The sequence below is a fragment of the Molossus molossus genome, unplaced genomic scaffold (genome assembly GCF_014108415.1).
Source record: "Molossus molossus isolate mMolMol1 unplaced genomic scaffold, mMolMol1.p scaffold_m16_p_19, whole genome shotgun sequence".
Lineage (NCBI taxonomy): Eukaryota > Metazoa > Chordata > Mammalia > Chiroptera > Molossidae > Molossus > Molossus molossus.
Genome location: NW_023425354.1, coordinates 37,746,401 through 37,766,557, shown reverse-complemented (window position 1 = coordinate 37,766,557; position 20,157 = coordinate 37,746,401). Strand labels below are relative to the sequence as shown.

At 51.8% G+C, this 20,157-nt stretch overlaps 1 protein-coding gene across 1 annotated transcript in view; it reads left to right on the top strand.

Annotated features, from left to right (window-relative positions):
• The first annotated feature begins 6,671 nt into the window (after positions 1 to 6,671).
• RAB11FIP4 (RAB11 family interacting protein 4) overlaps positions 6,672 to 20,157 on the top strand; it is an 83,286-nt gene continuing 69,800 nt past the window's right edge. The window contains exons 1-3 of the mRNA XM_036269446.1: positions 6,672 to 6,945; positions 16,645 to 16,732; positions 18,131 to 18,219. Of these exons, the coding sequence (XP_036125339.1) occupies positions 16,726 to 16,732; positions 18,131 to 18,219 (96 nt within the window). The 5' untranslated portion in view covers positions 6,672 to 6,945; positions 16,645 to 16,725. The remainder of the gene's footprint in view (positions 6,946 to 16,644; positions 16,733 to 18,130; positions 18,220 to 20,157) is intronic.

Here is a 20,157-nt window from a genome sequence, read left to right as displayed (position 1 = left end):
CCTGCCCTCTGCTCTGGTCTTGGACTAGTTGACAGAACCAGTAGGTATAAGGCTTGGTGGGGCTGGCAGAGGCAGGATCCCATCATTCTTTTCTTCTCATTTTTTCGATGGAGTGACTCTTGCCTACTATTGTGTAATATAATATTGGTACCTGGGTTTATATGCATAATCTTTAACATGTTAATAAAGACCACCCCTCCTTGCCCCATTCTCTTTTTTTTTTTAAGTTTTATTCAAGACCATACAATTGGGTAAATTGTACCCAATATCTTCCCAACATCTATTAAATATATTAATGGTGTTTGCTATTTTCCCAGCTGATACAAAGAATTATGCTGGGAGGGGGCACTCTCTGAGTGGCCAGTGCTGGTCAGGTGCCTTCCCCAGAGGCTGGCCACCCACACTACCTGGAATGGGGAGGGTCAATCCCCAAAGGAAAGTCAGGGTGCACCCGCCAGATGAGGGGCAACCTGATGTGGGCAAAGAGGAACAACAGATGTGGGACGAGCCGGTCTCCGCCCAGGAAGACCCTCACCCTGCCCGGGAGGAGCAGGGAGGGGTGCTCATTTCTGTGGTTCTCCCAGCAGAAAGACTGAGGACAGGAGCTGGGTTCTTGCACTGCTGGGCCCCCAACACCCGGCACAGAGTGTGGTACACACAAAAGCACAGTAAATGTTACTTGAACAACTGAGTGAATAAATGAGGCGCAAGGGGACCACCCCAGAAACCAGGAGCCCCAGCTCCTCCTGAGCTCTGCCCTGAGATCACATGATTTGTAAGCAAGTCCCTCTCTGCCTCTCTAGGCCATTCAGATGAAGATTTGGGGGACAGGAGGGCTTCGTGGCCAAGGACTCAGGTTCTGGGGCGGGATAGATCAGAAGTCAACTCCCAGCTTTCCGACTCACTGGTTCTGTGACCTGGGATGGGTCTCTTTCCTCCTTTGAGCGCATCTGGGAAAGGGGGAGGCAGTAATGCTGTCTCACAGGGTGTGGTGGGTGTGGAATGAGAGTGAGGCGAACCACCTAGCACAGAGCCTGTGCATCCTAAGCCCTTTGCACAGGGGGGTTGTTTCTCTGGACTCTGTAGCTCGTGGGACAGTTAGAAGAGGAAGTGAAGTATGGCACTGGTTGCCGAATGCCGCTGACGTCCCCACTGCTGCCGCCGCTGTGGCCCCAGGTTGTTGGTGCGGATGGGGGAGGAACGCGTGAGCACCTGCCGTGACAGGCGCCGTGTCTGCCGCTGCACACACGGGAGTAAAGGGCAAGAGGTGGCATCGCAGAGCAGAGCAGAGCGCGGGCGCTTGCAGGTTGAGCTCTGGCTCCATCACTTCTCCCAAGTCCTTGAGCTCTCTGTGCCTCGCTTTCCTCATCTATAAAATGGGGATAATAATAGAAACTACTTCATAGGCGTATAAAGTGCAGAAGGACCAATATCTGTAAAGGTCTTAGGGTAATGCCTGGCTCTGAGGAACTGCTCATAAGTGTTCCTGGTGGCTGCTTCATTGTCATCATCATTATTGTTGCTATTACTCCAGGAGCTCTCAGCCCAGTGAGGGAGCTGATGGGGACCCATCACACCACTGCCGGCTGTCGCCCTGGAGGGCGTGATGGCCAAGCCCCTATGTTTTCACTGCAGCTGCTGCTGCTGCTGGACTATGTCCCCCTCGCAGCCATCTAACCACCCTCTTGCCAGCCTCCGAGGGCATATGCCAGGCTGGAAGCCCAAGCCCCCAGGGCCCTGCCTGTGTGAGGACACCCACCACTCAACTGGGATTTCTCTGCCACATCTCATCACCAGATTCTCCAGGGGAGACCGTTGGAAATGCAGATTCCAGGGTCCACACTGACTGAACTCTGCAGAGCCCGGGTGGGACGACCAGGGTGGGAATCGCCCTGTCCCTCTGCCTAGAGGCCACAAAGGCTAGCAGCTCACTGGCCACCCACCGCACGGGAAGACCCCTGCACGCCTGACTCCCGGGCCTTGGTTCCTGGTCTAGAAAGTGAAGCCAAGAACCCTCCCTTCAGGGGCTGGCGTGAGGGTAAATGAGGTGCCACAGCCCTAGTTCCTCCCGTGCCAGGGACCCTCTTACATTGGTCCTCTTCCCTCGACCCCCGGCCTCTATCTACTTCCTTTGGGGTGAGGTACAAATTATAAATAAACAGGCCAGGCCTCTTGCCTTTTCTTTACTGCTGTGCGTGCTGGAGAAGGAATTTGCCTTTGGGAAGAGCTCCCTCCGATGAACGGACTGGAAGCTCTCCCCACCTCCACTGGCCCTAAGGAATTTCCTGGGTGCTTTGCACGGCCACCGCTGGGAGTGGGGGGCTGCTTCCCAAAGAGGGGGACAGGTGCAGCAGAGAGGACATAGGGACGAGAAAGCCGGAGACGTGGCAGCCCTCGCGCCCATCGTCCGCCGGGCGCTCAGGGCCGGAGCTCGAGGAGGGCCGGTCAGCCCCTCCTGCACTCCCTAAGCCGCGTGGTGCCAGGAGGACCCAGGGAGCTTCCCCAGGTGTCTCTCCTTCCCGGGTGGGGGCAGGCGCCGCCTGGCATGGGAGTGGGCCAGGAGACCGCCTGCACATTTACTTTTTGCCAAGAGCTCTCAGATCCACAGTCTCCTTCGGTCCCCACAGGAAGAGTCTGAACACAGAGGTTGGGGTTGTCTAGAGGTTCGTGGCACGTTTGTAGTGAGGCTGCTTTTCTCCTCACCCTGATCCAGAGATTCCACAGTGGGGTGATCAGAACCAGAGCTAGGCCAGTTTGGAGAATGGGGGAGGAGTGGATGGCGAGGCGGGGTCCAGGGACCAGGCCTGGAAGGAGCACTGGTGAGGGGCTGGGCCCCTAACTCCCGCAGGCCAGCACTGCCCTTTGATGAGCAAACAGTCCCATTTGACAGTAAATAATGGGCCCCAAACCAACCAAAGCAACCAAAGCGTAGCACCCTTCAAACTACTCTGAGGATCACAGATGCCAAGCCAAGGCCTGACACAGGGGCCAGGACCAGTGGCAGATGAAAGGCGCCCCCTCCATGGCACCCTGAGCGCTGCGCCTCCCCCAGAAGTGATGTCCCAGGGCAGTGCCCCTCCCCTGGCGAGGTGAGCCCCGTCCCTGTCCCCATGGCCAGGAAAACTCCCCCAGAGGCAGGACAGCCTTGGCTTCACCACCCACCTTCATCAGAAGGGTTAGCCCACCTGTCCTTGGGCCCACCCCAGCGTCCCAAGTGGCGTATACAGGTTGGACTCGCTCTGGGACCCCTGCTTCAGAATCCTGGAAGGTCCTTGGACGCCTCCCAGTGTGGCCCAGGGACCAGCAGCACCGGGTTCTCGCGGGAGCAGGTCTCCAAACCCGTTTCCTCTGGACCCCCACTGCCAGGGTTCTGAGTGGCTCCTTCCAGGTAACCCTGGTGCTTTACGGTGGAGTCTGTCTTATCAAACCTCATACATATCAAACATGTATGAGTAATTTTTAAAGAATACAAAAGAGCTTTATTGTTTTATTCCCTTGAGTTTAAAAATGATCCAATGTAATTTTTTTCAATTCAACCAGTTGCATGTAGAAAGAAGAGGCAGGACTGGCTAACCCAGCATATGGAGATAACCTGTCTCAGCTCCTTGCATGGGCTGCCTGTTAACCAACAACACACTCATTTATCTGGAGTTCCCTCCGTGCCGGGTTCCAGGCTGTCTTGATGTCTTTCTGGTTAAATCCTAACATTCCATGGGGCAGATGTTACTGCTCAGAGAGGCTGAGTCAGTCACTCTTGGTCACACAGCTAGTAAAGGAAGAGATGGGATTCGAGCCCAGCTCTATCCACTTCCAGAGTGACGTTGTACTGCCCCTGGGCGTGTGACAGTATTAACAGTCACCTACCTACTTTTATGCTGTTCCCTAAGCTATTTTTGCTTCACTAAAAATATGGCAGGACATCTGTCCCTTCCCCGGGAGCTTCGTTGGAGCTGTGCCCCCACAGGGCAGTCTGGCTGAGGAGCTAAGGAAACATTTCCTGAAGGAACAGACAGGTGGACAGATGGATGGACAGATGCCTAGGCCAGTCTACCTCAGAGACCACCCAGGCTTCTGTCCTTCATTCCTGTTCAGATGACCAACAAAGCCCTCTTAGGTGGCCCCGGGATTCTGGTCAGCAGCAGCACAGGCTGTGAGTGAGGGGGGACGCTTTTGATGACACTGGGACATGATGGGGTCTCATACAGGAAGGCATTTCCAGCCTAGGAGGTGGTGGCCTGGGTACTGTATGGCTGGCCACCCTGGCCGCATGGCCTTCTTCGTTGAACACTGAGCTCTGGGCTCAGGAGGCCGCCCTCCCAGCACCTGGTAGCCTGCACTCTGGAGAGTCCTTCATCAGCTAGGGGCCCCCAGCCCGAGAGCCAGGAGCCAATGAAATGGTTTCCATGGGGAGGGAGATGTAGTCTTTCTCACAACACACAGGCTCAAAGTGAGGCACCTCCAGGGCTGGTTCCTTCAGGGGCTCAGAGGCATCATCCGGGACCCAACCCCCTTCCTCAGTTTCCCCGAGTAGGCCCAAGATGGTGTCCACTTTCCCTGAGGGCAAGGAGGGAGGGAGCACTTCCTGTGGATGGCCTCTCCCCCCACCCCCATCATTAAAGAAAACTCTTCTAGAAGCCTCCTACAGATGTTTCCTCAGGTCTCATTGGTCAGAAATGTATAGCATATTTTTGCCTAACCCAATCACTGGCAAGGGGGATGAGCCCATCTGACTGGCTTGGTCCAATCAGGACTCATGTTCTAGGGCTGAGGTGCTTAAAGGCACCTGGTCAGACAGGAGGTAGGCATCTCAGCAACACCAGGGCTGCCCTGCTCCAAGGGGGACAGGGAAAACAGTACCTTTAATATTATTATCATCTAACACTCATTTTCCAAGTGAGGAAGGGTCTCCCTAAGACCACTCAGTAAATTCACTGATGGCTGGGGACTGCACCGAGGGTCGCAGAAGCCCAGCATCCCTGAGACTGCAAAAGGGCTTGGCACCCACTCTACTTATCACCTCTACCACCCGAGACAGCCCTGCAGCCAGCTGGTAGCCCTCTGCCCGCTCCTGCCATGGTGGAGGCTCCCCCTCAGGTCCCTCTTCATGCACCTTTGTAGGGGACACCTCCATGGCACTGCACAGTTCATGACATCCTTTACTCAGCCAGTCTCTGATCTGGGGTCCTGTGAGCTGGTCAGGAGTGCAGCACAGATAATGGCAGAGAGGAGGTGCAACCTGCCTGAGGTCGCACTGTGAGTAGTGCTGATGCCCGGGCAGAGCCAGCCTTACCGGCATGTGGCCCATGCTGTCACACCGGGCTCAGTGCTCTGTGGTCCCTCCCTGGAAATTCTGAGTCATTTTTGAACAGAAACCCAGCATTTCCATTTCGCACTGCGCCCCACAAATTCCAAAGCTGACCCTGAGCCCCTGGCTTGTGACTCCTAATGTCACACTCTTCCCCATCCACCTGGGGTCTGCTCAGGGTTAGTCTGACTGACTCCATGGGACAACCCTTTACAGGGGGAGAGCAGGCCTCTGGAAGGGGCTGGTGGGCCTGGGCCCCCTGCACCCTCGCAGGGACCAGCAGGACCCACTCCGGAACCCTTGTCCCAGCTGGTTTCACTGGAACTCTTACCTGCCTCCCTCCTCCCCTCCCACAACCCTTCGAGGTCAGTGGCTGCCTCCTCCCCACCTCTGTGCCCTTTGTCCCTGGGGTGGGGGTGGAGGTAGAATACAGGCCCCATTGTGTGTCCTGATGTCGACATCTGGCAGCTGGGCTGCCCGGGCAAGTGGATAAAGCAGCAGCTCTGAGGCCCCAGGAGGAGGGGCCCACAGAGCAGGGGTGGGGATCTGAGTGCCACCCCCTGCTGTGGGAGGAGGCCAGGCGGTCTGGGGCTGTGAGGTGGGCCGTCCCACGGCCTGTCGCGCGGAGGAAGGAGTGCCCGGTGAGTGCTCGCAGTGACCCTGACTCCGGGAGAGCTCCGCACCTGTGAGCTAGCGAGCCTGGTGGGCCGCGGTGTCAGCTCTGCCGTCCAGACCTTCCAGAAAGAGCGCGGCATCTCGCCATGGCCCCCAAGCCCTTGCCCTTCAGACCCTGTCCTCTCTCTGGCCTCACACCTTGGTGACACCCCTTTTCCACTCCCTCCCTGCCTCCAGCCACGCAGACCCCTCGCTCAGCAGGGATCCCCTCCCTCCGTCCGCTGCTCTGCTTTGCCGCCTGCCGGCCCTCTCTTCCCGCCCCTTCCAGGGGAAGACTGTCCAGCTAGTCCTGGATTCGTGACGCCCCGGTCCAGGTTCATGCTCCACTGTCCCCATGGATGTCCCTTGAGCTTAGGGCCCCCAGGCTGGTGCCCTTGAGCACAGGGGCTCTCAGCTCCAGCAGCTGCCAGGCCCCCTGCAGGGCCCCTCCCCACAGGTAGTCCAGGCTCTGCAGGTGGCCTGGGCTTTGACTGATGGTCTGGGGCAGGGGACGGCCCAGGGCTGAGCAGCTCCCACCAGAACTGGGGTCCTGAAAGCACTTCCCAGCCTGCCTCAGCGAGTCTCAGGAAACCTGACTCCAGAGCCCACCCCCTGCCTTCCATTGCGCTGTCTCTTCCTCCCGAGTCTCACGGGCTCTGCCCCACCCAGGCCACGCCCTGGCGCTCCTGTGGCAGGTGCAGGAAACCTCAGGCGCCCAGGGAAGCCTGTTACTGCCCAGGGTAGCAGGGCTTGCCACTCAGATGGCCAAGGGCTCCAGCAAGTGAAGCAGCAGATGCGGGGGCAGGCGGACGGGGTCACCGAGTGAACCGGGGAACAGAGCACACGCCTGTCTGAAGGGTCGGCTGCACCTCAGCTTCGGCCCATTGGAGCTGGGGGAATATGGTGCAGTGTTGCCAGCCAGCCACACTGTGTGTGCAGCTCCCCTGGGTTAAACACATGTTAGCTGCATCGATAATAAAATTCAGGTATGTGGGGGAGGGGCGTGCGAGTCCACGAGTGTTAACATGTGCTTAGATTCCTGGAGCCACCCCCTTCATCCGGGTGCAGAGCAGTTCACCCCCCAGATTCCCCCATGCTGCCCCTTCGTATTCAGACTCCCCTCCCACCCCTGCCCTTGGCAGCCACTGATCTGTCCCCGCCCGGCCTTAACAGCTGTGCCTTTCCACATTGTGATGCTCCTGACGGGTTTCTTTCACGGGGCGCAATGCTTTTGCGATTCATTCATTTGCTTGGTATCAATAGCTGTTTCCTTTTCTTACCGGACAGTTTGCCTATCCACTCACCTGTCGGGGGACATGTGCGAGGTTGGGGCGAGTATGTAGAATGCTGTTAGAGGCCTTTGTGACAGTATTTCTGTGTGCGGAAGTTTTCATTTCTCTAGGGTAAGGAAGTCCTCCTCCGAGTTGGCTGCAGTTTTTATCGTGAATTGGTGTTGAATGTTGTCGTTAGCTCTGTCTGCATCTGTTGAGAGGACCGTGGTTTTTCTTTGTCAGTCATCTTTAGATCACATCAGCTGATTTTCAAATGTGGGATCGGACTTGGTGGATAAATCCCACGTGGCCGCGGCCCTGTTGTGTTGTGTATATATATTCTAATGTTTTCTTCAGGACCACTGTGTCTGTGCTGATGAGGGATGTGGGCTGTAGTTTTCTTATACTGCTCTTGTCTGGTTTTAGTATCACAGTGGTTGATGCCACAGTAAATGAGTTGAGAAGTGTTTCCCCACTTCTATTTTCTGGAAGAGATTGTGTAGAATTTATGTATGTCTTTCTTAAATGTTTGGTGAAACTAGTTGGGCCTGAAGTTTTCTGTGTTAGAAAGATTTTAACTGTGAACTTGATTTCTTTAATTATTATGGTACAATTCGAATCACCTCTTTCTTCTTGTGTGAATTTTGGTGGTGTTTTTTTTAATTGAATTTATTAGACATTGGTTAATACAATTATATAGGTTTCAGGTGTACAATTCTATAATACATCATCTGTATATTGTACTGTGTGTTCACCACCCCAAGTCAAGTCTCCCTCCATCACCTTTTCTCCCCCCTTTACCCTACCTCTCCCCACCCCCTTACCCTCTGGTAATTACCATACTGTTGTCTGTGTCTATTAGTTTGTTTATGTTTGGGTTGTTTTGCTTAATCCCTTTACCTTTTTCACCCAGCCCCACAAACCCCTTCCCTTCTGACAGCTGTCAGTCTGTTCTCTGTATCTGAGTGTGTTTCTGTTTTGTTTGCTAGTTTATTTTGTTCATTAGATTCTATATACAAGTAAAATCATGTGGTATTTGTCTTTCTCTTACTAGCTTATTTCACTTAGCAAATAAATACTGTTGCAAAAGATAAGATTTCCATCTTTTTTACAGCTGAGTAGTATTCCATTGTGCAGATGTACCACAGCTTTTTTATCCACTCATCTACTGATGAACGCTTGGGCTGCTTCCAAATCTTGGCTATTGTAAATAGTGCTGCATTGAACACAGGGTGCATATGTTCTTTCGAATCAGTGTTTCAGGTTTCTCCGGATATATTCCCAGAACTGGAATTGGTGGGTCTTAAGGCAGTTCCATTTTTAATTTTTTGAGAAAACACCATACTGTTTTCAATAGTGGAAAAATTTTGCATTCCCACCAACAGTGCATGAGGGTTCCCTTTTCTCCGTATGCTCGCCAGTGCTTGGGGTTTGTTGAGTCACTGATGATAGCCATTCCGACAGGTGTGAGGTCTCTCATGGGGTTTTTAGTTTGCATTTCTGATGATTAGTGACATTGAGCATCTGAATTTTGGTGGCTTGTGTCTTTCAAAGAATTGGTCCATTTCATCTAAGTTGTAGAAATTATGATCACAAAAGTATTTATAGTGTTCCTTTATTAACCTTTTTTAAAAAGACCTTATTTTTTTTTAAAGCAGTTGTAGGTTTACGACAAAATTGAGAGGGAAGTCTAGAGATTTTTCATTCACTCTTTTCCCCCAAATGCACATCCTCTGTCATTATCAACATTAGTCACCAGAGTGGGTGCATTTTTCACTGAGGATTAACCTACACTAATACATCATGATCACCCAGAGTCCATAGTTTACCTTAGGGCTCACTTCCTTTTTTAAAAATTTATTTATTTTATTTTTGTTACAGATGTTTCTCCTTTTTCCCCCCAGGGTTCACTCTTCTTGGTATTGTACATTCTGTGGGTTTGCACAACTGTATAATGACATTTATCCATTATTATGATATAAAGAGTATTTTCACTGCCCTGCAAATCCTCAGTACTTAATAACTTTTTAAAATCTGTAAGACTATAATGATACCTGCTTTGTTTTCGGATATTAGTCATTTCTATCTTCTCTCCTTTTTTTCTTTTATTGTCAGTTTGGCTACATAGTCACCAATTTAATCTTTTCAAAGAACCAGATTTTGTCTTCATTGATTTTTCTCTACTGTTTTTGTTTTCAATTTTTAAATTTCTTCTTTTTATTATTTCTCTCCTTCTTCTTACTTTGGGTTTTAATTTTATGTTGTATTTTTATAGTCATTTAAGTTAAAATATTTCAAATTTCCTTTGAGACTTCTTTGACTCATGGATTATTTAGATATGTGTTGTTTAATTTCCAGATCCTGGGGAAATGTTCTGCTGTCTTTCTGTTATTGATTTAATTGCATTATGGTCATAACACATAGTTTGTATAATTTCAACTCTCAAATTTTGTAAAGTTTTGCTTAATGGCCCCAGGATACAATCTGTCTTGGTGCGTGTTCCATTCACACATGAAAAGAATGTGTGTTCTGCTATTACTGGGTGAGAGTTTTGTAAATGTCAGTTAGGAAGTGGTTAATGGTGGTGTTCAGATCTTTTGATTTTCTATCTGATGAGTTCTATTCATTGTTGGAGGGAAGTGTTACAGTCTCCAACTAGAATAGTTAATTTATCTGTTTCTCCTTTCAACTCCACTCATTTTTGAAATTTTGTTGTTAGGTGTATACACGTTTAGCATGGTTATGTCTTTTTTAAAATTTCTTTTTATTGATTTTTAGAGAGAGAAACATCAATTTATTGTTCCACTATTTATGCATTCATTGGCTGATTGTTGTATATGCCCTGACTGGGGATCGAACTCGAAACCTTGGCATATCTGGATGATGATCTAACCAACTGAGCTACTCAGGCAGGGGAGCCTAGCATGGTTATGTCTTCTTAGTGAGTTCAACCTTTTATGTAATGTTCCTCTTAATCTCTGGTAATTTTCCTTGTTCAGATTAGATCATTTCTATCGTTCTGTCTTCAAATTCACTGATTTGTTTTTTTTTCCTGTCATCTTCATTCAGTTACTGAGTCCATCCAGTAGATTTTTATTTCAGGTTTTTCTTTTTTGCTTTCTAGAATTTCCATTTTGTTCCTTTTTTTATAGCTTCTTCTTTTTCTTTTCCTGTTTTGCTGAGAATTCCTATATTTCTATTTGTTTTAAGAGTGTTCACCCTTCGTGGGGCATGGTTATGATAACTGCTGTAAAGTCTCGGTGGACATCTGGGTCATCCGGGGTTGACATTTATTTGTTAGGGTTGCCGTTTCCCTTGCGCAATGTTGAACGTCTCCTGTTTTGTTTTCGTGTATGTCAAGTACTTATGGATTCTGTTCTGGGTGTTTTGAGTATTACATTCTGAGTCTCTGAGTCCTGTTAAAATCCTCTGAAGAATACCAGTGCTTTGTTTGTTTACGTTTTAAATAATTAAATCCAGCCAGTTAGGTTGAAGCCTTAGAGTCCAGTCTGCCCTCGGAGCTTGAGTTCCAATGTCCGTTCCATTGTCAAAGCCTTTGAAGTGCTGTTTGGATCCACCTCAACGGCTCATTCTTTAGGGGCCAGCCCGTTCCCTGTCACACGGCATACAGTCCTTGAAGCCTTTGGTATGCTGTTGGGGGTTAGTTCCAAGTACATGCAGCTTAGGAGCGAGCCCAGGACTTCAAACACAACTTGATGGAATCCTATTCTCTTTTTCTTTTTTTATCCTCATCTGGGGACATTTTTCCATTTTTTGTTCAGATAGAGTGGGAGGGAGAGAGAGTAAGAGAGAGAGAAACATCGACGTGAAAGGGACACATCGAGTGGCTGCCACCCACACGACCCAACCAGGGCCGGGGACAAACTGCAGCCGAGATCCGCGCCCTTAGCGGGAACCGAACCCAGGTCTCTGTGGACCCCAGGCCGACGCTCTAACCGCTGAGCCAAACCGGCCAGGGCTGGAATCCTATTTTTGAACTCGCTCTGTGATTCCCCCACCTCTAGCTCCCAGGGGCCATTTTCCTGATACTTTGGTTAGAAATCTGAGGTTTCTGCCTCTCCGTGTTGTTTGACACTTCCCATTCCTGGTTCGCCTGCAGGACGACGTGGTGAGAGGGAAAAGAGGAATGCACAGGAATTTCCCCCCACACTTCGTCCACAGGGGCCACTTCTCCTAGTTTCTCTTTCCACAGAGAAAGCTCTTCCTCCCTGAGAGTTTGAGGTGCCCGCCTGGCCGCTGCGATGCTGCCCCCGCCCCGTTCTGGGACTGGGCCTGCCTTGCGGTGGGGCTGGGCCCCCTGAGAAGGAAACAACACTGCGTTTCTTCCAGGCTCTCTGCCCGCAAGGGCCCCTCCCTGGCCTCTCATCAAAACAGAGTTTCTTTTGGGGCTTTGCCCGTTTCTACCTGCTGTGTAGTTCTGGGCTCTGGGCTACCTGAATCTAGGGAGGAAAATATGTGAGGAAAAAATACATCGGAACCCTCACCACCACACACTCCTCTGACTTGAAGATTTTGTTTGGCTTGTTTTTTTATTTTTTTATTTTTCACTTCAAGTTTTTTTTTTTTTCTTTCCTCCCAATTTTTCTGCTATTTACTTTGCAGAGTCCTCATGTAGTTGCTCCATGTATTCTGTCCAGAGGTTTTATTTATAATCAGTGGAAGAATAAATGTGTTGACTCTGCCTTAATCTGAACCAGAAGCCTTCCTTGGTTTTTTGATCTTGGCATCTAATTTAAAAAGTTTAACGGTCTACGAGCCACATTCGGGATGCTAATTGGAGACCTCTACTTGAAACGCACATTTGGAATGATACTTTTTCCTTTAAATCCATCAGATCCTCGCTCAAATAATGTAGCTTCATTCGGTGTCATTTTGTTATAAAGTTGATGGAATGCCATAGAGATTTCACTCTTGTTTAGATCAATTACACTATGGTTTTGTTTACATTATTTCGCTTAAAATCGCAGTCCCTCTCGGTGATGTTAAGTCAGGACTTCCTGTGTTCAAAGTATTAAAGGTTCTCTGCAGAAAACCCTGCCAGGTTTGCCAGGTGAAGAGAGAGCAGAATACAAAGGTGTTCTTTCTCCACTCAGAGCAACCCCCAGACTTGTGATAATAATAATAGTGATTTTAATGATATTAGTAGAAGTAGTAATAATAATTATTGGTAAAGAGCATGAACTCTGGGGCCAGGCTGCCTGTGTTCAGATCCCAACTCTGCCTCTTACTAGCTGTGGGACTTGAACCCTGAATAACTTAGCCTTTGTGAGCCTCAGTTTCCTCACCTGTACAATGGGAATAAAAATAGTGCCTACTTCTGAGGTGGCTGCAGGGTGCGGTGAATGCACACGGATGGAGTGCTCCCAGCAGGCCTGGGCAGTTATGAGGCAGGTCACCTGCAGACGGAGCCAGTTCACCCCCTTGTTCAGAGGAGGCAGCTGAGACCTCAGAGAGCCAAAGGCTTGCTGAGTCCATCTGGCTTGCAGATCTCAAAATTAGGGAGGCGTGGGCGTCTGGGCACCGGCTCAGGGAGGATCTGGCTGGTGATCAAGAGAGCGCGGCGGTGAAGGGAGGAATAGTGTCTGGCCTGCGCTGGAAGAGATGTGACCCGGGGGGAATGAGTGGGGAAGGAATCGGCCTGAAGAGAGAGGCAACAGAAATAGAAGGGGAAGCCTGGTAATTGAGTGGCCCAAAAAGGAAAGATCAATATTTTACTGCCAGGGAAACAAGCAGTTTCCCTGGCAGCCGGCCGCGCGGCCCAGCTGTGTGCGCCTCAGCGACACAGCGGCGGGCGGTCCCTGCCCAGCGCAGCCTGCACACCGCTCTGGCAGCCCCGGGTTCGAGGTGCGCGCGCCTGCGCCCTCGGGCGGCCCCCAGCGCCTGTGGCCTTTTCCCCAGAAGACCACACGCAGCTGGTTACTTGCCGAACTTGCCATGTGACCTTGAGCGAGCCCCCGCCCCTCCCTGCGACTTGGCCTCCCTGTCTGTAAAGTGAAGGGCTGGGTCCGCTGAACGCACGCCCTGGGCACCGGGAAAGGCTATCTAGTCCAGGAAGGCTGAGGCGCTTGGTAACCAGGGTGAGGGGTTCCAGCCATAGAGGCCAAGCTCCTTGGACACTGGGGTGACAGGGAACGGAGAGGACACTGTGGCAGACAGTGGGGGAAGAGCCCGCCTCTGCAGGGGGCAGGAGCACAGGGTCAAGGAAGAGTTTCCCCCGAGGGGACCATCCCACGTCTACCCTCTGAGCCTCAGTCTCCTCCACGTGAAGTGCAGACTCCCGCTGTTAGGTTGCTGCGAGGGTTAGAGGAGACTCAGGCCATGAGCACCGCCTGCAGCCTGTGGAGTCCCCGGTGAGCGTGGCAAGGTCATTAGTACTTCCCCATAGAAGCTACGCTGTTGCAGATTTGGAACATCCTTGAGCTTACAGTTTCGGTATTTATCGATATAATGGGTATGTCTTGTCACAGTGATTTTCCAACGGGCCTGCCTGTTTTCTAAAGGCTGGAGCTGCACGTGCTCGCCCACTACGCTTCAGAGAGCCTGTGGGAGTCGCTTGCGCCACAGCTCAGGATGCTCCAGGGGCTCGCAGCGCCCGCAGGACCCCATGTCTGTTGTCAGCGCACACCTCAGGCTGGCTCCTGGCCACGGACAGCCTGGCCGGGCCAGTGTCTCCAGTCCCGGAGAGGAACCGACTCCGTGGGTTCCAGATCTGAAGCCACAGCTGCTGCCTCTCAGGTGGACCTGGGATTGGGCTCCTCATCAGCTGTTTAGCCCTTGACTTGCATCAGAGATAATTAATGCATAACCTTCGAGGGATGAGCGCCAGGTGGCTTGGGGGTACCGGTGCCCAGCTCATCCTGCATTCATAGACTCCTGCAGTGCTGGTGACGAGAGGACAGGAGGAGAGGAGGCAGCACATAGCTGGGGTGGTGGTGGACCCTCCACAGCCCTGCAGGTGGCACCTGGCCGTTGATATTGTCAGAAGTCACGTCATTGCCTGGCAGTGTCAGAGGCTGCCTTGGCTGGGGGTGGGGGTACAGCTGCCGTGCTAAGGAGGCTCCAGTCGGACGAGGCAGGAGCTGGTAGAAAGCCTTTCTCCTTCACTGACACCCCTCTGGCCTTTCCTGACAGCCTGCTAGGTCCCAGGCTTGGGGGTGATGCCCCACCCGCAGACTCACACCCAAGTGGACAAACAGTGTCAGCGGGAACAGAGGTACAAGTGTTAAGCCACCGAGCTCAGGGAGGAAGGAGGGTTGTAAGGTCTCTCCTTGCTCATCGGTCATCTTCTAAAGCCCACTGGGCACATTGCTTTGATGCCAGGCCACCGGCAGTGACCAGGGCTCAGACCCCTGCTGCACCTGTTCGCTGGAAGTATCCTGTGGGCATGCAGGAAACATGGTCCTAATGAATAGTTGGACCACCCCCCCATGGCATGGGCTTCAAAGCAGGTGGTGGGGGTGTAGACCTGAGGGTGTCTGCCGTGACAGGATTTGCAAGAACAAGTGACAGGAATCCCTTTCCTGCATGCTGTGCACTACAGTTTCCAAAGTGCTTGTGTATCCATCACCTGCTATCCAGCTGCCTGGTGGTCCTTTAGATACTGATGGTGGAGATGGAGATGGGGGTGCGGGATGCCTGACAACAAGTGTGTGTGTATGCATAACTCAGTGTGTGTGTGTGTGTGAGAGAGAGAGAGACCATGCGTGTGGTTATCCCTCAGCCCCCAGCATCGTGCCCGGCACTCAGGAGGTACCCAGTCGTTGCTTGTTGAATGAATGAGTCAGGAAAGCATGCTTGAACGCTTTGTGTGTGCTGTGCAGTGGCCGCCACTAAGTTACTGGTTGATCTAGAAGTGGGCTTCCAGAAGTAATATCAACGCTGAATTTCCGGTGCTGGAAATCATAGGGGGAGGGATGGCTCCAACTAATCAGAACAGATCGATCTGACAAAATTGACCATTGCCAGAAACTAGTAAAAATACCCAAGCTTGCAAGTTGCTCTGATGGAAGACATCATTAATTAAGACATTTTTACAGAGAACGATTTGGCAACTGTTTTCAAAAGCCTTAACAACTGAGATGCTTTGGAGAATCATTTACATTCGTTTATTCAGCAAATATTTATGAAGCTTCTACTACATGCCAGTCATGGTGTGAGCTACTGGGTACACAGTGGTGATCAAAACAGACATGGTCCTTGCCCTCAAGGAACTTATTTTCTAGAGGGGAAGATATAAATGAATAAAATTATCACATAAACATATAATTACACATGGCAACAAGTGTTTTGAAGGAAAAGTACAGGGTACTGCATGAGCAGATAATAGCAGGACAGGCCTCATTAGGTGTAAGTGGTCAGGACAGGACTTTGGGGGAGGGCATTAATAGAGGTACAAATGGAGACATGAAGAATGAATAGGTGTTGGCAGATGATGAATGAGGAGGATAAGTATTTGAAATACAGAGAACAGCATGTGCAAAGGCCCTGAGGCAGTAAAGAGCTTGGTTTGCTTGTGGAGTTGACTGAAGGTCAATGTAGCTGGGATGCCTTGAGTGGCAGAAAGAGGGGGAAGAGATAGGGCTGGAGAGGCCAGATCAGGTAGGGCCTTGTGGCCATGTTACAGAGTTGGATTTCATCTGAACTGTCACTAGAAGATTTTAAGCAGAGGAGTAGATGGCATCCAATTGGAGTGAAGAATACATTGAAAGGGGCTGAAGAGGGTAGATGAATTAAGAGATTTGCAGAGTCGAGGAGGGAGACGATGATGGCTGTGACCAGGTGGGATCCCAGCAGTGATGTAGAAGGGAAGGTAGCTTTGAGACAGATTTTTTTGGGTGTGGATTGGATGTGGGTGAGAGGGAGCAGTCCCAGTGATGCTGACATAATTATTTCTTCCTTGTAGACAAATGAGAATTTGACCAAGGGTTTCTGAGAACTACACACTTTTTTAAAAGTGGTTAGTTAATACTATGTACTGAAAAGATAAGTGGGAAATGGCAGGGTTTTGATTTATTATCTTTTCTAGAGTTTCTGCAGTGAGTGTATATTGTGTTTGTGTGAAAGAAACCATGAAGGTAAAATAGCAGAGCGTGCGCGCTCCCTGTGCCGGTCTTCATGGGAGGGACTTGGAGACAGGAGCTCCAGGACAAACCGTGTTGTCCTGTGTGTCAACCTCAGGAGACTAACGTGCCCCCCCCCCCCATGTCTGGGGCTGGTGCTGACCCCAGGGCGAGGGGCAGAGGGCGAGGAGGGGACCACAGGCAGCCCCTTGGCTCGTTGACGAGCCTCCCTTCACCCCAGCTTCCTGGCCAGCCGGCCAGCCTCACCCCAGCTCCGTGAGCTCTCCGAGGAGTCTCTGGGGGCCTCACACCTGCCACTTCTTTCTTTCCTCAGGTGGAAAAACTTGTGAAATATTTGGATCCCAACGACCTGGGGAGAATCAACTTCAAGGACTTTTGCCGGGGGGTGTTCGCCATGAAAGGTGAGGTGTTCTGGGGGGAGGGTCCCAGGGCTCTGCAGGATCCTGGGGGCGGGGGGGCTGTCATGACTCAGGTTTCAGCTCAGATCCCTCTCTAGGGGGTCCCGGGAGCCCAGGATGGTTCCAGAGGTGGGTTCTTCCCCTGGCTCCCCAGGGGGACCCACACCCAGAGCCAGGCGTGCATGCCTGGACCCGCCATTTCTGCCCTTCCCATCGTCTGTCACCCTCTGGGGAGGGACCCCCTCTTTTTTCTCTTTCTCCCTCCTCCTCCTAGGGAGATGATCTCCTAGACAACCACACTCCTGAAGAGTTTCCAGGACCTGAGACTTGTAGTTGGAAAACCGGGGCAGTTCTCCCCCCGCCCCACCACCAAGTTTCTTTCGTTTGTTCCTACCCCTCTCTTTCTCTAAACTACCCCTTTCTTCCCTGCCCCCCCCCTCTAATGGGGCAAAATAAAATCCCTCTTTTCCCCCCAATTCAGAGGCCAGTTCTGAGAGATGCCAGAAATGTGACAATTCTTACAGCCGTCGCTGCTGCCTAGAGAAAGTAGTGTAAGTGGCAGCAGTGGACTCGCGGAGGCTGCCCCTCTGCTGGGAAGAGAGCAGTTTACTTCTAGGAGTCCTGAGGCCCCCTGTCATCCATGAAGGATGGCATCAGGATGAATCCTTCTCTCTGTGGTAACCCCCAGTCCGGGGAGGGGGGGAGGGAAGCAGGAATTGCTGCCATAGAGGTGAGGGGCAAGGGAAGTGAGCTGAGATATTGGGGGGACTGCACCCAGCAGGCCCCCAATAAAGGATTCTGAATGGCGTTGTCTGACTCTATGGATCCACCACTAACTGCACCTGTCATGTGCCATGCTAGGCACTTGGCTGATTTGACCTCCTTTGTCTGATAGGATTTGGGGGCATTTGCTCAGGGACTGAGGAGGAAGGCCACCTGTGTAACTGAGTCAGCAGGAGGTAGAGCCGTCATGAGGGTGGCCCTCTCCTAGACATCTGGAGTTGGCAGAGCTGCAGGGGGCCTCAGCCTCAGGGTAATGGGTGCTTTTGGAGTCCCTGCAAGCCAGGCAGGGAGTATTGTTCTACATCCCTTCCTCCAGGAAGGCCTCCTTGATTGCCCTCAGGTTGCCCCCCGCATTGGGAGTCTCCTCTCTGTGTGTTCCCTGTTGTGGTTAGTCCCAGTGGAAACTCATCTGGAGGGTAAGGACCTGTCTTGGCTCCCTCCGCAGAGCCCTGGACCGCCGTCCTCGCAGCCTGGGTATTCCGGCTCTCTTTGAATGAGCAACTGGTCTCCTGGAAACAGGCTATTCCTGCGGCCTTTCCCACGCGAGGCCTATGCATCAGAAGCAAAGCTGTCGTGCCAGGCTGAGGCCCTGACCCTCCACTGTCTGTCTGTCCACAGGGTGTGAGGAGCTGCTGAAGGACGTGCTGTCCATGGAGGGTGTGGGCACGCTGCCCTGCGCCCCGGAGATCCCCGACTGTGTGGAGCAGGTAAGAGTGGGGCGGCCGCAAGCCCTGCCACATTCAGGGAGTGGGGGCACCTCTTGCAGCCCCCGCCCTTCTTGGTCTTCTTGCCTCGGCTTCACCTTTCTGGTGTCTGGGGGGTTCCAGAGACTCCTTTGAGGACCCTTTGGCTTCAAAGTCAGGAAATAGTTTTGGCCCTGGCCAGGTGCCTCAGTTGGCCAGAGTGTCATCCTGCACACCAAAAGGTTGTGGGTTTGATTCCCGGTCAGGGCACATACCTAGGTTTTGGGTTTGATCCCCAGTTGGGGCATGTATGGGAGGTAACCTATTGATGTTTCTCTCTCACATTGACATTTTCCTCTCTTTTTCTCCCCCCTCCCCTCTGAAATCAACAAACATATCCTCAGGCGAGGATTAAAAAGAATAGTTTTGGGAACCTGAGCAGTGAAGCCCCTTGGGAAGCCGCGGAAGGGAACGTGGGGGTGGGGACCCTCACGGAGCACCTTTCCTTTCCCTCTGTGGCACCAAGGAGAAACAGCCCAGAGAGGGAAGGTGACAGGCTTGGGGTGAACAGCAGGCAGGAGGACAAAGTTTTCCTCTTCTCCCGTGCCATAACCCGCTGCGCCAGCGGGTCCCTACATGGGCCAACACAACTGGGCGTCCAGCAATTCATTTCGATTCTGACACTAACTACCCAGAGTTAGTCCAGACCCAGGGTCAAGGACTCAGTCTCAGAAGACGGCCCCGCTTCGGGGCAGCCACGAAGGGGGCACCCAGGCCACCCGTGTCTCTGCTGGCTGACGGCGAATGCAGGGGTTCCCATGACCCCCTCAGCTTCAGCAGTTCACTACACGACCCACAGAACGCAGGGAAACACCGTACCCACTGTCAAATTAACTCAAAGAGAATCGGGAGGTTTGGGCTAGAAATAAACGATCGCGACTTTTTCAAGGGTCCCTAGGGTTTGCAAACTGGAAATACAACTAGGCCATGGCCAGCAGTGTTCTGAGGAAAGAAACGCTGAGAATTCTTATAGTGAAACTTGCATTCTTGAAGATCCTCAGCCTGCATTCTTCACCTCTGGCTTGGTCCGAGATGTAATCCTCAAGATGACCGGTGGTCTAGATAAGGGATGTCAGGTGGTCTGGATGCAGGCACATTCTTTCCTCAGCCCTTCCGGGGATAACTGGAGGGCTCTCTGGAAGGTCTGCTGTGTGTCCAGCCGTTGCTGCAGGACTGGAAGGTTGGAAAGTTTACGTTCCCAGGGCTCGTTCAAACAAGAATAGAATCACTTCCTCGTGTCTCAGTCTTCTTGATTTTCGTAATTTAGCAGTTTGACTATAGAGACTCCATTTTATTTCTTCACTCTTTTCCTCACTATTATTCTTGGTTAATTATAAAGGACAGAACTCGGGAACAGCCAAATGGGAAGTTTGCATGGGGCCAGGTTGGAACAGAGATTCTGTGCCTCCTCCAGGTGTGTGCTCACCAACCTGGAAGTTCTCTGAATCTGGAATCTCGTTGGATAAGGGTTTTATAACCCAATCTCCAGCAAAGGGGTCGGCCTGTTTTTAAAGCATGATTGTGTTTCCAGGGTACAAAACCTGGAGGTCGTAGAAAAGCAAAGATCACAGCAGTGGAATTTCAGCAAGCCCACACTCCCATTTCCTCTGGACTTGCACACGTATAGGTTTTCACTTCTTTCGCTATGAGGCCTTCCTGGGTGAACTCTTTTCTGCCCTCCATGTGGGTCTGGCCCGTACAGGTGGCCAGAGCCCAGCAAGATGGCGATTGATCACCAGACACAGCAGGCAGCCTTGCTCCTGAACACCCAGTAGGGCAGCCTGGTTGACCTGGGCTCTGTTCCTCACCATGGGCTCCTGTGTGCTGGCAGGGGGTGGGGGGTAGTCCAAAGGCCAGCCTGCTGCACCAGTGGGTGCAGTGATGGGTCGGTGGGTGTGGTGA